Source organism: Lithobates pipiens, unplaced genomic scaffold (genome assembly GCF_037356315.1).
Source record: "Lithobates pipiens isolate NorthernLeopardFrog02 unplaced genomic scaffold, aLitPip1_a1.2 Scaffold_18, whole genome shotgun sequence".
NCBI classification, from domain to species: Eukaryota; Metazoa; Chordata; class Amphibia; order Anura; family Ranidae; genus Lithobates; species Lithobates pipiens.
Window position 1 is genome coordinate 554960005 of NW_027507758.1, and position 17585 is coordinate 554977589.

At 43.2% G+C, this 17585-nt stretch overlaps 1 protein-coding gene across 5 annotated transcripts in view; it reads left to right on the top strand.

Moving 5' to 3' along the window:
- Nucleotides 1-17585, top strand: part of LOC143988961 (adhesion G protein-coupled receptor F5-like) — a 314489-nt gene that overhangs the window by 131360 nt on the left and 165544 nt on the right. For all 5 annotated transcript variants that reach the window (XM_077488917.1, XM_077488920.1, XM_077488921.1 and 2 more), the window contains 2 exons: nucleotides 8717-8878; nucleotides 13532-13711. In XM_077488917.1, coding sequence (XP_077345043.1) covers nucleotides 8717-8878; nucleotides 13532-13711 — 342 coding nt within the window. The remainder of the gene's footprint in view (nucleotides 1-8716; nucleotides 8879-13531; nucleotides 13712-17585) is intronic.

Genomic DNA, 17585 nt, shown 5'->3' on the forward strand with positions numbered 1-17585 from the left:
ACCCTATGTACTGTAGCACCCTAGACAGACCAAGTTACCAGTCCTGATAAAGAGCTTTGTGGAACAAGTGAGTTGTGAATGATTAGCAGACTGCAGCAGAAGGGCAGCAGTCAAGTATAATATTCTTTCTATATTTGGAAGAAAGAATTTTATACGTGTACAAGCCTATTACCATACCACTGATACCAGTCCTGAAAAGAACCTTTGTGGAACTAATAGTAACAGCAACTGTTTAAACTGACCCTCACTGCCTGACACACTGCTTCCTTCCTGTCCCTATACAAACTGGCAAAACAGAGGAGACTGGAACAATTACTGGTTACTTGAATAGCACTTTTGTGGACCTGATAGTAACAGCTAATGATGATGATGATGATGATGATGACTAATCTGGCTGTCCCTAAAATAGCAGCAGACACAGCGCTCTGTCCCTTTCTCTAAACTGACAAAAGACACTCAGGCTGCTGCAACAATCAGTAGCACAGCAAACCTATATACACCTTACACCTATACCAGTCCTGAAAAGAACTTTTGTGTACCAAATAGCTAGTGGTTTATCTCTCCCTGCTCCAAACAGCAACCTTTCCCTATAGTGACAGAAGAAAGAATGTAAAATGGCCGCCGGATCGGGTGTATTTATAAGTTAGGGGGAATGTCCAAGTGTCCATGTGCTGTCATGTCTCAACTGGCTGTCCTGTACCCCATGATGGATGTGTCATCAGGTCAAAGTTCCTTTACACAGTAAAAACACGGAAGTCCGCCGGGCGAACGGCGCCAATAGTCCGCCGAACTGGCGGACCGCAAACAGCCGAAATTCGCCGCCAAACGACCGCCGGGCGAACTGTTCGGCCATCCCTACTGAGAACAAAAGTGAGATTATAAAATAGATTGGAAACTCATATTATGTGATCCAATGGGTCATATGTCCTAAACTTGGTTAAGGTTACGGTAATGAGATGCTAATGAGTGTATAGGTTAGGTTAGTTAGAGTAGAAGGTAAAGATGAGATGATGAAGAGGTGAAGTGCATAGAATATTAAGAAACCATATTAACCAAAGAAATTAGGTAAGATTGAATGAAAGTGTGGCATGAATCATTGGTGAAAAAGTAAGCTCAAATTTACCTAACAAACACTTCAATTCTGAGTGATCCACAAGGTGTGCGGGTAAAAATCTGGAACCACCACGTGAGTAAAACCACCCCAGAATGGCTTATAAAGGCTTGTCAGCCACATCCACCAACATCACATAGGTGTGCACTATAGAGAGTAGGCAACTGAAGCAGGGCAGAACCGCCCCCAGACAAAATAGTGCCAAAATGTTCCTCCACCTGGCTGCTAGGTGTAAATGCAATGGAAAGCGGCGGCGCCAAAGGCGTGGCACAGCGGTTCCATCGCATAAGGCGTGATGTCGATGCGTAGTACAGGGCTGTCCACCCACCCTATAAGGAAGGGAAACTTTTTAAAAGATTTTAAACATTTAAAGTCCCATCCCCCAGTTCTCCTGTTTGTTCCTTATTTTATCATCAGGTATAAAAAATAAATCAGCAATGTCTGGAACTTATAAACATAAAAGTGGTGCTACAAAAAGAAAATTAAGTAGGCAAAGAAGACAAAATGAGGCATCTACTAGCAAAATTGATTCATTCTTTGGTAAAAAAAAAAAAAGAAAGATGATGTTCCCCATGAAGATGCTCCTATTGAGATCAGTGATGAACCAATGGAATCAGTGGCAGAAGAAGATGTTGTAGATCTTGAAACAGAGTCAAATGTTGAAATTGATCTACCGACTGGAGAAAATACACAGGAACCTCAGCCTGCCAAAATGTCATCTGGAGTAGAGAAATCGCCATTAAAAGAAGACTTTCTTTTTTCTTTTTTCCCAAGACTTGCATAAAGCAGGAATTTCCATGGAAATGTTTTTGGACTTCCATCCTAACCAGCCCACAATAACATATCATTTAACCACTTAAGCCCCGAACCAATTGGCAGCCAAAGGACACCAAGCCCCTTTTTGCGATTCGGCACTGCATCGCTTTAACTGACAATTGCTCATCGTGCGACGTGGCTCCCAAACAAAATTGGCGTCCTTTTTTTCCCACAAATAGAGCTTTCTTTTGGTGGTATTTGATCACCTCTGCGTTTTTTTTGTTTTTTTTGCGCTATTAACAAAAATAGAGCGACTATTTTGAAAAAAATGCAATATTTTTTACTTTTTGCTATAATAAATATCCCCAAAAAATATATTAAAAACATTTTTTTTTCCTCAGTTTAGGCCGATACATATTCTTCTACATATTTTTGGTAAAAAAAAAATTGCAATTAGCGATTTATTGATTGGTTTGCGCAAAAGTTATAGCATTTACAAAATAGGGGATAGTTTATAGCATTTTTATTAATATGTTTTTTATTCCGCAATTTTTATTGTGACTGCGACATTATGGCGGACACTTCAGACATTTTTGACACATTTTTGGGACCACTGTCATTTATACAGCAATCCGTGCTATTTAAATGCACTGATTCCTATGTAAATGACACTGGCAGTGAAGGAGTTAACCACTAGGGGGCAGTGTAGGGGTTATGTATGACGGGATGTGTTTTTTTTTTATTGTAGGGGCATGGGCCTGGCTTGTGACATCACAGATCATACTTCCCTATAAAAGGGAAGAGACGATTGGTGACATCCACACAGGGAAGCACGGGGAGAGGTTTGTTTACACAGACCTCTCCTCGTTCTTCAGCTCTGTGACCCGATCGCGGGACACCAGTGGCGATTGGGTCTGCTGGTCCCGCGGGCACAGAGCTCACGGCCCACGGCTGGGCACAATTACGTACCGGTACGTGATTCTTTAAGTGCCCAGCCGATGTATATCAGCATCAGGCGGTCCTTAAGTGGTTAATGGTAATGTTGTTTATTACCGAAAAGGCATACAAGGGTCCAGAGTTCAAAGAAAATTGGTCACTCTTAATGAGAAAAAAGTGTCCATTGTTCCATCTGCTTATATTATGGCCAGGAAAAGTACAAACAGACTCAGTTAATACAAGGTTGCAATGACTGGAGACACATCACAAAAAGATTATTGGAACATGAAAACTCTCAATGCCATAAACCTGCAAGTGATGCTTATTTTCTTAATGAGTGGCAAATCCATTAAGCACAAATTGTTAAGTAGTCGGATGTCTCTAAGGCCTCATTTCCAAGAGGCAAATCCACTTCCACAGAGTCTGCCTCTGTCCGCCAGCTCAGCGGGAGATCTCTCCTTTGATCTCCGCTGAGCCGGCGGATGACAGGTCCCTCTCTGCTCACTGAGTGGGGAGGGGCTTGTTGAGTGTCGCTGGTTTCTATGGAGAGATCAGATGAAAACAGACAGCATGTCTGTTTTCATCAGATCTCACCCGATCCGGGTAGGATGTCAGCGGACATGTCACCGCCGACATCCATCACTCCATAGACTAGCATAGAGCGCCCATTCAGGTCCGCCGTCAAAACTGACAGATGGACCTGAACGGTCCGACAGTGTGAAAGGGGCCTAAGAAATCAGCAAGTACTACAACGTTGTGCTATTGCAAGCCACATAATCTATTTTTTATTTTTTTTATTGGTGTTCAAGCATTGCCTTTCAGGAGCAGTCATGTAGAGTCTGTGGCAGGTGTGTTTGACTATCTTGAAAATCGAGGTAATTTTTTGGAGATTGTGAAACTTCTTGCTGACTAAAGTCAGTATTAAAGAAGCACTTTACTAATATTATAGAAAAAGCAAATAGCCATAATCCAGCAAAAAAGGGAAGAGGGAAATTTGTAACTTTCCTAAGTAAATCTACTATTACAAAGTTATTTGTGATTCTTGGTGACATGATCAAAGAGGCAATAGTAAAAGAAGTGGAAAATTCTGGACTATTTTCAATTCAAATGTACTCCACACAAGATGTGTCAACTCAAGATTAGTGTGCTATTGTTGTTCGGTAAGCTGCTGGTGATAAAGTTAAGGAAAGATTATTACGTCTTGTTACTATTGAAGATTCCAGCAGTAAAAGCCTGCATGCCTTACTCACTGAATCACTGTCTGTTTTAGGACTTAATCTAGAAAAGTGCAAAGGTGATTATTTTGATGGAGCAGCTAATATGAGTGGAACTTACTCAGGCTTGCAAGTGTTAATGAAGGAAATTCGCCCCAACGCACATTCATACATGGTGTTATGCACATGTACTCAACTTCGTTATTGACGATGCAAGTACCGTGTGTGTTCCAGCAATCAGTCTATTTGGGCTCCTTAGCAATCTATCCACATTTTTCACGGAATCGTACAAAAGGATGAAACTCTGGAAAGACCAGATGAAAAAAAGACTGGAAGTTATACATTTCAAAAGCTGGAAAATATTGGCAGAACAATGTGGTCAAGCAGAGCTAATGCACTTCGGAAGTTATTTGGAAGCTTTGATGATCATTCCAAAGAGTTATGCTCTAATCTCCTAATTATCCTAAAACAAGTAAGCAAATCCCCTGATTTTCGACTCTCTGTTCGGCACGAAGTTCTGAAATGAATGGAGAATCTCTGTAAATTTGAAACCATCCTGGTAGCTTTTACCTTTGTTCGCATTTTTGACATCACTACCCCGGTATCAGATTATCTGCAATCAACAGGCCTTGATTTTATCCAGGCATGGAGAATGGTGGATGATGCTGTCAAGCGTTTGAATAAGATATGCAGAGACTTTGCTGGAGTTTTGCAGTCAGCAACTGAATTTAAAGATTTTATAAATGAGAAATTGGCAAGTGAAAACATCTGTTTGAAAAAGAGGATCTGAACTAAGATCCACAAGAACTGCAGAAGGTACAGATAATAGGAAACATTTTGAAATGTCTTGTTACAATGTTATCCTCGACGCTGTTACAGAGAGTGTGAAGTCAAGATTTTCCACTCATGAAGAACTTTCTAAGCAAATTTCTTGCTTGGATCCAAATAGGTTTCAAGAAATACTGGACTCTTCAGACAAAATTCAGTTGAATTTCATATCAGAAGCAATTCCAGAGATAGACCCAGTTGCTTTATGTGAGGAACTAATCTCTTTTGCATCCAGCTAAAAAAAAATATTCGTAAAGGCCTGTTGAATGACAGTGATGAAGAGAGTGAATAATTGGTTTTAGATTTGGAAGAGCAACACACCAGCTCTAGCGCCGAGCCATCCACTTCTACAGCTGCTGTAAAGAAGGACTCCTGCAAGAACTGTGTGTCCTGACTACCTACTGTGTTCAGTGGCCTTTGCGAATCTCTTCTTGGCATATAAATATATAATTACACTGAGCACTACACAGTGTACATGTGAAAGATGCTTTTCCAAGTTAAAAATCAAGATTAAGATCATCATTGTCACGACAAAACCTGGAGTCATTGATGCTCATTGCAGTGGAAAAGCAAGTTGCACTAAACATAAAAAGTGACAAAGATAAAATCATCAACAGATTTGCCAAGACGTCCCCTGAACTTAGCTCTTTACTGCTTTTGTAACATGCTGGTCAGAGATTTATATTTTTTGTATATTTTTTTATTAAACTGTTCAGCTAAGAAGACATTTGTTGCACCTGTTATATTGTGTTAACTGCTTAAGGACCGCCTCACGCCGATATACGTCGGCAGAATGGCACGGCTGGGCACAATCACGTATGGTATGTGATTCTTTTAAGTGCCCAGCCGTGGGTCGGGACCGCAGGGGACCAGCGGACCCAATCGCCGCTGGTGTCCTGCGATCGGGTCACAGAGTTAAAGAACAAGGAGAGGTCTGTGTAAACAAACCTCTCCCCGTGCTTCATACTAAGCCTGTCACCAATCGTCTCTTCCCTTTTTATAGGAAAAGATGTTCAGTGATGTCACATGCCAGGCCACGCCCCCTACAATAAAAAAAACACATAACGTCATACATAACACCTACACTGCCCCCTAGTGGTTAACTCCTTCACTGCCAGTGTCATTTACACAGGAATCAGTGCATTTAAATAGCACTGATTGCTGTATAAATGACAATGGTCCCAAAAATGTGTCAAAAATGTCCGATGTGTCCGCCATAATGTTACAGTCACAATAAAAATCGCTGATCGCCGCCATTACTAGTAAGAAAAAAAATATTAATAAAAATGCTATAAACTATCCCCTATTTTACAAACGCTATAACTTTTGTGCAAACCAATCAATAATCGCTAATTGCGATTTTTTTTATTTATTTTTTGTTTTTTACAAAACTATGTAGAAGAATACATATTGGCCTAAACTGAGAAAAAAGTTTTTTTATATATTTTTGGGGGATATTTGGGGGATATTTATTAAAGAAAAAAAGTAAAAAATATTGCATTTTTTTTTCAAAATTGTCGCTCTATTTTTGTTTATAGTGCAAAAAATAAAAACCGCAGATCAAGTGATCAAATACCACCAAAAGAAAGCTCTATTTGTGGGAAAAAAGGAGGCCAATTTTGTTTGGGAGCCACGTCGCATGACAGCGCAATTGTCAGTTAAAGTGACGCAGTGCCGAATCGCAAAAAGGGGCCTGGTCCTTTGGCTGCAAATTGGTCCGGGTTTAAGTGGTTAATTTATGAAAACCTTAATTTTGAAAATGTACCATTGTTGCACTTTAATGTACGTTTTATTTTTCTTTAATGCTATAATAAACATTTATTTTGAACATAGTGTAGAGAAATTATTTGAACGCATGCAATGTGGCCAGTGAAATATGTAGGTGGGACTTTGTGTGGCTGTAGCTTGAATGTGGGCGGGGACACATGATCTCCTTTTGCCCAGGGGCCCCATGAGCTGTCTTTCTGCCTCTGCTATTAGCTTAAAAAGGGCAGCCAGTGACTAAGTCTGGTGGCATCCACTATACACTACAGTGCCTTGCAAAAGTATTCGGCCCCCTTGAACTTTTCAACCTTTTGCCACATTTCAGGCTTCAAACATAAAGATATCAAATGTTTATTTTTTGTGAAGAATCGCCAACAAGTGGGACACAATTGTGAAGTGGAACGAAATATATTGGATAATTTTAAACTTTTTTAGCAAATAAAAAACTGAAAAGTGGTGCGTGCAAAATTATTCGGCCCCTTTACTTTCAGTGCAGCAAACTCAATCCAGAAGTTCAGCGAGGATCTCTGAATGATCCAATGTTGTCCTAAATGACTGATGGTGATAAATAGAATCCACCTGTGTGTAATCAAGTCTCTGTATAAATGCACCTGCTCTGTGATAGTCTCAGGGTTCTGTTGAAAGCGCAGAGAGCATCATGAAGACCAAGTAACACACCAGGCAGGTCCGTAATACTGTTGTGGAGAAGTTTAAAGCCGGATTTGGATACAAAAAGATTTCCCAAGCTTTAAACATCCCGAGGAGCACTGTGCAAGCGATCATTTTGAAATGGGAGTATCAGACCACTGCAAATCTACCAAGACCTGGCCGTCCCTCTAAACTTTCAGCTCAGACAAGAAGACTGATCAGAGATGCAGCCAAGAGGCCCATGATCACTCTGGATGAACTGCAGAGAACTACAGCTGAGGTGGGAGAGTCTGTCCATAGGACAACAATCAGTCGTACACTGCACAAATCTGGCCTTTATGGAAGAGTGGCAAGAAGAAAGCCATTTCTCAAAGATATCCATAAAAAGTCTTGTCTAAAGTTTGCCACAAGCCACTTGGGAGACACACCAAACATGTGGAAGAAGGTGCTCTGGTCAGATGAAACCAAAATCCAACTTTTTGCCTACAATGCAAAATGATATGTTTGGCGTAAAAGCAACACAGCTCATCACCCTCAACACACCATCCCCTCTGTCAAACATGGTGGTGGCAGCATCATGGTTTGGGCCTGCTTTTCTTCAGCAGGGACAGGGAAGATGATTAAAATTGAGGGGAAGATGGATCCAGCCAAATACAGGACCATTCTGGATGAAAACCTGTTGCAGTCTGCAAAAGAACTGAAACTGGGACGGAGATTTATCTTCCAACAAGACAATGATCCCAAACATACAGCAAAATCTACAAAGGAATGGTTCACAAATAAACGTATCCAGGTGTTAGAATGGCCAAGTCAAAGCCCAGACCTGAATCCAATCGAGAATCTGTGAAAAGAGCTGAAAACTGCTGTTCACAAACGCTCTCCATCCAACCTCACTGAGCTCGAGCTGTTTTGCAAGGAAGAATGGGCAAGAATTTCAGTCTCTCGATGTGCAAAACTGATAGAGACATACCCCAAGCGACTTGCAGCTGTAATCGCAGCAAAAGGTGGCTCTACAAAGTATTAACGCAAGGGGGCCGAATAATTTTGCACGCCCCACTTTTCATTTTTTTATTAGTTAAAAAAGTTTCAAAAATCCAATAGATTTCGTTCCACTTCACTATTGTGTCCCACTTGGTGATTCTTCACAAAAAATAAAAAATTTCTATCTTTATGTTTGAAGCCTGAAATGTGGCAAAAGGTTGAAAAGTTCAAGGGGGCCGAATACTTTCGCAAGGCACTGTATATAGATATTGTTTTTGGGTGGACCCATCAACTGCTTTCTTACAGACAGGTTTTTGGACAGGGAAATACCATAGTGCTGCCGCTGCTGTTGGCTTTAGACCAACTTTTGTTGTAAATTTCCCTGTAGTTAATTTTAAATGGATTTCTTTTTATGAAAAGTGTGTAATAAAATGTAACTTGTATATAATTATGATATAATTCTGTTCTCAACACAAAGGGCTGGCAGGGACCAAGACAAGCGATGGAAGTTGCAGCATATACACTCTGACCCCCAGCATTAGCTCTTGCCTCCCCCTTGCCGTCAATTACAACTGTAATTTTGCCCGGAATGAAGGTGCAACCTTTTCAGAGATAATAAAGGTGAACTACATACAAAGAGGTATGACATTTTGTATTTCTATAAATGTATCCAGAGGAAGAGCTTATAGTTCCTGGACTCCCCCCCATACATTGTCATCACTAGGAAGGAGTGAAACTAAGAATTTTTGCTTTACTAACAGTTTAGTGATAACCTGGACATTTTGCCATTCAGTAGAGAAGGCACGATTAATGTGTTTTGGCCTTAAATGGTGCCTAGGGTTCTTAAAGCTCTTTTTAAAAAATGTGTCAAATGTGTCAAAAAACATCCCACATTAGTTGTAAACTAGAGCTGCATGATTCTGGCTAAAACGAGAATCACAATTTTTTTGCTTAGAATAAAGATCACGATTCTCTCACGATTCTCCATGCATAACATCATCTTTCACATTATACAAAAAAAAAAGTTGGGCTAACTTTACTGTTTAGTTTTTTTGCCCAAAAATTATGCTTGAAAGACCGCTGCGCAAATACAGTGTGACATAAAATATTGCAACAACCATAATTTTATTCTCTAGGGTTTTTGCTAAATTTTATATATAATGTTTGGGGGTTCTAAGTAATTTTCTAGCAAAAAAACCTTTTTGAACTTGTAAGCAACAAGTGTCAGAAAATGGTTTAGTCTTTAAGTGGTTAAACTGACCTCATCTACAGACCGAAGTTCTTCCCTTTGATCCAAGAACAAAATGTTACTTTGTTTATAGTTATCTCCATGTTGAGATAAACTTGTCAGGCTGCCTGGATTTTTTTATTTATTTTTTGTCAGCTGTCAGAAGTGAACAGAGAGCTCTCTGCACTTGTTACATAGAATCGGGGAAATGTTTTTTTAAGATCGGGAGTGGGGTAGAATCGCTATAGTCTTGATTCCTTAATGATTAATCGTGCAGCTCTATTCGCACAATTTTCTGCTTGAAAACGCTACGCTCAGGTGTGAATGCAGTCTTCAGGTTAGATATTGAGGAACAGAGAAACACCATTTCTAACATTTGTTGATAAACAACCCCATGTGTTTGCTATGTCAGCTTTGTTATAGAGAAGTATGGGTTTGGGGTTTTTGCAGTTTTATACTTACCTAGGTGAATGCAGCATTGGTCCAATGCTGCATGTGTCCCCCGCCAGCTCTAATGTTGAAAACCGAGCGATCTAACACCACGGATTGCTCAGTTCCCACAGATCCCCGAGCAGATAGCTGCTGACTGTCAGTCACCGCTCTCTGCTCTGCCACCTCCTCCCTCACTGGAGTGCTGGGCTGTGGAAGGGGGTGGGAGAAGTCGACTTAGGCTCTCAGCAGCTTGCTGAGATGTTGAGCCATGTGCCGGTCCAGGTTTGTGGGCGAATCTCGACCCCAATGTCATGATCTGGCCCAGGGCCAGCTCTTTGACGTCCACAGACAGCGCACTTCAGCCGGCTGTCTGCAGAAAACAGGTGACAGAAGTGCAACATGAACTGCACTTCTTTGATCCACAGAAATACAGCCAAATGAACTTTGGCTGTAGTTCTCCTTTAAAGAATACAAACAAATTATCACCAAAGCAGTGTGCAAAATAACTCCACTCATCTCTAGTTATGTGCTCACACAACTTATCCAGCATGTATCCCCTGTAGTCAGATCTACCTCCATCCTCTGTAGCCAAGTTTACCACCATCTACTGCAGCCTAATTCACCTCCACCCTCTTTAAACCAAATCAGCCTCCATCCACTGCACCCAAATCTACTTATATCCTCTGAAACCAAATTAATCCCCATCCCCTTTTAGTCAAATCTACTTCCATCTCCTGCAGCCAAATCTACATCCATTACATGCAGACGAATAATCCTCCACTCCCTGCAGCCAAAATTGCCTCTACTCCCTGCAGCCAAAATTGCCTCCACTCCCTGCAGCCAAAATTGCCTCCACTCCCTGCAGCCAGATTGACCTCCATCCTCGAAGCCCTTGTACACACGGTGGGACATTCCCACAACAAAATCCGTTGGATTTTGTCCGACGGATTTTGTCCGAAACCGGTGTTGCATACACACAGTTGGACAAAGTTGTTGGAAAATCCGATCGTTCTGAGCGTGATGACGTTATTTCGTTAAGACGGGACTACGTTCAGGCTAGTAGCCAATAGCTTTGGTCTAGGAATTTGATCTGAGCATGCGTGGCCCTTTGTCCGATCGGAATTCTCTACACACAATCGGACAAAGTCCGATTGGATCATGTTGTCAGAAAGTTTTATAGCCCAGCTCTAAAACTTTGTCCGTCGGATATTCAAATGGAAACAGTCCGATGGAGCCCACACACAGTCGGATTATCCGTCCACACGGTCCAATCTGACATTTTCCCTTGGAATATTCGACCGTGTGTACAAGGGCTAAAAGACAAATCAGGCTCCATCCACTGCATCCAAGTTTACATGTATGCCCTTGAAAACAAATGAATCCCCATCCCCTTGCAGTCAAATCTACTTACATCTCCTGCAGCCAAATCTTTATCCATTCCCTGCAGACAAATTGGCCTCAATTCCCTGCAGACATATTGGCCTTCATTGCCTGCAGCCAAATGGACCTTCAACCCCTGTTGCCAAGTCTACCTTTATCTACTGCAGCCAAATTCACCTCTATCCCCTGCTTCCAAATTTACTTCCATCACCTGAAATCAAAACAATCCCCACCCCTTTCAGTCCAATAATCTTCTATCCCCTGCAGACTAATCTACATCCATCCCCGGTAGTAGAGCTGCACGATTCTAGCTAAAATGAGAATCACAAATTTTTGGCTTAGAAGATAGATCACGATTCTCTCACGATTCTCGTGGCGTCTCACATTAAAACAAAAAAAAAATTGGGCTAACTTTACTGTTTCTTTTTTTTTTTTTTTTTGTATTTATTGAAGTGAATTTTTTCCCAAAAAATCGCATTTGAAATAAAATATAAATAAATATAAATAAAATATTGCAGCAATTCCCATTTTATTCCCCAGGGTCTCTGTTAAAATATATATAATGTTTGGGGGTTCCAAGTAATTTTCTAGAAAAAAATATTGATTTGCACTAGCATTAAAATTCTCAGCTTTTGAAGTGGTACAGTACATGTTTTATGTGAAATGCCAAAATTAAAACAAATGTGTGGGTTCCCCCCAAAATCCATACCAGACCCTTATCCAAGCAAGCCACCCCCCCAACCATACCAGGCACATACCTTCAACATGGGGGGTGGGTGGATTGTTTAGGGTGTGGATGGGGACAAGGGCCTCATCCCCATGACTCTGGGCTGTGGAGGTCGGCAGGCAGAGGGCTTATTTAAATCCAGAAGATCCCGCCCCCCCCATGTGAATGAGTACATAGTATCTCTACCCATTCACCAAAAAAGTGTCAAAAAGTAATAAAAACAAAGACAGTTTTTGACAACTCCTTTATTAAATAATAAAAAAAAAATGTTTTCCCCGATGTATATCCATCATCGGTCATGATGCCCGCCGCACTGCTGGACCTGAAAAAGAGAAAAAATAAAACGCTCCCCTGTCGACTAAGGAAAACCGCTGACTGCCTGGTTTGTCGTTTGATAGTTCTTATGTAGGTAAGGGTGGGGCCAACTGGCGACATGACCTGGTGGCACCACCCCCTTGAGATGTCGCCGACCCTCTGTGTTGTCACGAGGGCGGTGGTGTCACCAGGTGATGTTGCAAGGTGGCTCTGCACCTCACCTATATAAGAACTATAAGACGGCAAGCCAGGTATTCAGTCGTGTGCCTTAGTCGAAGATGGAGTATTTTTTTTTCTTCTTTTTTGGGTCCGGTGGTGGCATTGGCATCGTGGTTGACGATGGATCTACATCAGGGTTTTTTTTTATTTTTTAATAGAAGAATTGTCAAATATTGTCTTTTTTGGTAAATAGGTAGGGGTACTATATACCCCATACTCATTCACTTGGGGGGGCAGGATCCGGGGGCCCCTTTCTTAAGGGGGTTCACCTTAAAATCCACATCAGAACCAAAGGGCCTGGTATAGTTCAGGAGGGAGGGAGGTCGCTTGCTCGCCCCCTTCCCCTTTTCCTGGCTTGTCCGGCTGCATGCTTGGATAAGGGTCTTGTATGGATGGGGGCCACAAATGCGTTTTTTTATTTTTTATTTGGCGTGGGGTTACCCTTAAAAACCACATCAGAACCAAAGGACCTGGTATGGGCTGGGGGGGGGCACAATATCAGTTATACTGTATATCAGCATCAGTTTCACACCATCAAAGCTTTGCCCAATCAGGGCTCAGAATGCACTGTGCAGGGTGCAGTCCATTGCAAGGCCTTTGGCAGAGTGAACACCTGCTGAACATCCTGCACATTCGGGTGTTCACTGAATAGGCAATGTTCGAACTGAACTTTTGCTTGGCCCAACTTTAGTTAAGAGCACTTAAATTTAAGAAGGCCATACATGTGGTAACTATAAGTCAATTTCAACCACGATTGGTTGACCAGGAAACATAAATGTGATCAAATGTAATTGTTAGAAATGAGGCAATCTACCCCCCAGGAATGCAATAGACCTGCAGATTTGAAATTGGGCAATTAATCGACAGCTGCAATACAGTTTGTTTTTATAATTAAACTAATGTAGCCACTACATCCAAGGACTGTCAAGATGCAATATGTTACATTTTTGTTCTTTGGTTTCATGTAACACATTTATTTCTGTTTCCCACAGCCAGCATCAGTTTCACACCATCATCGTCATCATATAATATATCAGCTGGCCAAATTCTGAAAATAATTTGTAATACCAACAGTCCACTCAGTCCTATAGCCTGGGCAAAAGACACACCCACTAATACTGTAAACAGTAGCAATACATTATTTGCAAGTAGTGCAACAACAGTCTGGTCTGGTGAGTGAAAATGACAATTTATGTTTGATAAATAATGTAGTATATTTTATATATTTTTAGCTGATCAAATACATACAATGTGTTCATTGGGGTTGATTTAGTAAAGCAAGAGAGACTGTCCATACTTGGTGAATAAGTATAGTTAAGTTCCCTTCAAATCATACTGCCCAACAAAAATTGGATTTTTGTACTCAGCGTAAAATACTTTTCTCTGAAGTTCATTGATGGACACAGCTCCATTAATTTTGGCCGTAGAGTTATTACGCTGCCTTCAGGAGAGAACTAGGCAGAACATGTAATACATGTCAAAAACAACAGAACTGTATAGGGGGCGGTCCCTCTGGTAATAACCCCTTAGCATGCTTCCTGAAGCTCAGTACATCAAATATATACAAACAAACCCAAGGATGAACCGAGGAAAAAAACCAAGCTTTGCTTACCACGAGCCTTTTTGTGTCACTCAGTACGTCAACAAGCAGTATAACGTAAACTAATAGGAGGGGAAAAGGATTTTACGGTCAGTACAAAAATCCTATTTTCTCTTTCATTCATTGATGGACACATCCCCAAGCAGTGTCATAACAAGGGGTGGGAACATCAAACATAACTTCACCCACAACCAGAGGTGCTCCCCAACGGATGAGTCACCATCTGAACCAACTGCATCAAAACTTACGGGCAACATATGCATCAGAATGCATTGACAACCAAAATGTAACTTTCTCTAACAAGAAGAAAGAATGTAAATTGCAACATTACACAGCTGGCTGCAAAACTTTTGGGTTCAAAGCAGGCGTCAGAAGATGCGCTTACATCAACTTTGTAGAACTTTGTGAAAGTGTGAACGGACGACCAAGTCACCGCCTTACACACCTGGGAGACTGGCGCTTGATGTCGGAAAGCCCAAGAGGTCCCACTTGCCCTGGTGGAATGGGCCGTGATAGGGAAGGGGGGCACCTGCCCCTTCAAGGCGTAAGCCTGGACCACGATCTGTCAGATCCACCTGGAAATGGTGGTCGACAAGATCGCCAGCCCTTTTTTCGGACCAGCTACCAAAACGAACAGAGAATCTGACTTCTGGAAGGGAGCCATGGCAGACAGATATACCCTTAGAGCCCGGACCACGTCCAGGGAATGGAGGGCCACCCCCTTAGTGTGTGTCAGTTTTGGACACAGAGATGGCAACACAATGTCTTCATTGAGATGGAAGGCCGAAACCACCTTCAGCAGAAAAGAAGGTTGTGGACACAACACCACCTTATCTTTGTGGATAACCAGATAGGGCAACTTGCAAGAAAAGGCCGCCAGCTCAGAAACCCTCCTGGCAGATGTAATAGCCACTAGAAAGGCCACTTTCTGAGAAAGAGTCTACAAAGGGATTTTCCTGATGTTTTTAAACTGCGGTTTTTGAAGCACTGATAGCACCAGGTTCAGATCCCATGGAGGTAGGGGTGGTCGCACCGAAGAGACTGCATGCCGAACCCCTTGCACAAAGGTGCTCACCAATGAGAGAGATGCCAGGGGTTTTTGGAAAAGGCCCTTGATGGTGCTCAAGGCCAGCTTCTGGTCCACTCCACGCTATAAGAGCAGCAGGATCCTGGAAACTGAATAGGTGCGTGGACGCCACCCCATCTCCTCTCACAAGGAGATACAGGCCTTCCACGTATGATGGCATATCTTCCGAGAAGATGATTTTCGTGCCCTCAGCATAGTGGAAATTTGCCAGTAGGTCAGCGTACCCTGGGCACTGAGGCCAATCTGGGGCAATCAGTATTACTGGAATCCCCTCGGCCTCCACTCTGCAGAGCAGACATGGTAACTGTTTGAGCAGAGGGAAGCCGTAAATCAGCCGGTACTGCTCCCATGGAGCCACCAATGCGTCTGACGTGTCCGCCCAAGGATCTCTTGTACTTGACACAAACCTCTGCACCTTTCGATTGAGCCGAGAGGCCAGAAGATCCACATCTGGTGTGCCCCACCGCAGGCAAAGAAGCCTGAACGCTTTCGGATGCAATGACCATTCTCCTGGGTCCAGCATCTGGAGACTGCCAGTTCTCTACTCCTGGGATGTATATGGCCATCAGGGCCAGTACGTGCCGCTCTGCACATCATGAGTGACCTCTTGTGCTGCAGCCGAGCTCCTTGTTCCTCCTTGATGATTGACATATGCCACCGCCGTGGTGTTGTCTGACTGGATCCTGATCAGACACCCCAATAGTCTCATCGACCATGTGGAGAGGCATAGCCTGATCGCTCGAAGCTCGAGCACAGTGATCGGTAACTGGGATTCCTCCCTCGACCAGAGACCCTGGGTCGATTGTACTCCCAGTACTCCACCCCAGCCAGTCAGGCTGGCGTTCGTTATGATCACTGTCCAATGAAGAGGCAGGAACGATTTCCCGGACCAAAGGGCCGGAGATCTCAGCCACCAGAGAAGAGAATCCCTGATTAATTGGCTCACCCGAATCTGCTGATCCAGGGATAACGGAGATTTGTCCCATTTGGACAATATCTCCTTCTGCAAGACTTTGATGTGAAATTGTACATACGGTACCGCCTCGAAGGAGACTACCATGAGGCCCAGAACTCGCATGCAGAAATGCAGCGATGACCACCTGTGGTTCCTCAACACCTTCACCACGGTTCTGAGAGTCTGCAGTTTGTCTGAAGGGAGAAACACTCTCGCTTCCACAGAATCCAGCAGTAAGCCTAGGTACTCCAGGTGCTGAGTCGGCACTAGCACCGACTTTTTGAGGTTCAACACCCACCCAAATTCCTGTAGAGTTTGCATGGTGATCGCCACATCCTCCCTTAATTCTGAGGCTGCAGCTGCTCTTAGAAGGAGATTGTCTAGGTAACCCACGATTGCGATCCCACGTTGTCGCAACAATGCCAAAATTGGAGCCAATACTTTGGTAAAGACTCGGGGTGCTGAAGCCAGGCCAAAGGGGAGAGCCACAAACTAGTAGTGGTCTTCCCCCACTGCAAACCGCAGAAACCTCTGATGCCTGAGGCATATGGGTATATGCAAGTACGTGTCCTGGATACCCAGAGATGCCAGGGAGTCCCCCTGATGGAGTACAGCGACTACAGAGCAAACTGATTCCATTCTGAACCTTTGTACTTTCACAAAGCAATTGAGGGCTTTTAGGTCCAAGATTGTAGTCCCTTCCTTTTTGGGGACTACAAACAGATACAAACTCCCGAAGGCGACCCCACACCTGTGTGTCGGGCGGGGGCAAACCTTCATGTGGTAGTACTTTTGCTCGCAGGCTTGCTGGGCTTGCAAGCCCAGGGACGCTTTTGTTCCTCAGCAGTCACCCTGTTGGACTAGGAGCGATTACCCGAAGTCCCGGGTGGACGAAAAAGCCTCTTTTGAGCGGAAAAGGAGTGCCCTTGCCTGCAGCATGGCTCCTTACCCTTCTTGGACTGGGGGAGCAACATGCTCTTCCCACCTGTGACATTCTTAATAATGTCATCCAGCGAGGCTCCAGACAGCCGCTCACCAAGGAAGGGCAAATCTGTCCAGGCTTTTTTAGATGCCTGGTCCGCAGACCAGCATTTCAGCCAGATCAGGCACCGCAGCACCACTGCTGATACTGATGCTCTCGAGAGCAGGGGAAGTGTATCCAGGGCCGCATCACAGACATACTTAAGGCCGTGCACCAACTGGTCTGCTAGTTCCATGCAGACTGAAGGAGACTGCTGCTTCTCCAATTCATGGTGCAATAGTTTTGCCCACTCAGTAAGGGTCTGCGACACTAATGCCGTGGCCAGTACCGGTTGAGGCACTGACCCCACTACCGTAAACATGGACCGGGCCACTCCCTCGGCCCTCCTGTCGGTAGGGTCCTTAAATCAGGGACCCTTTCTA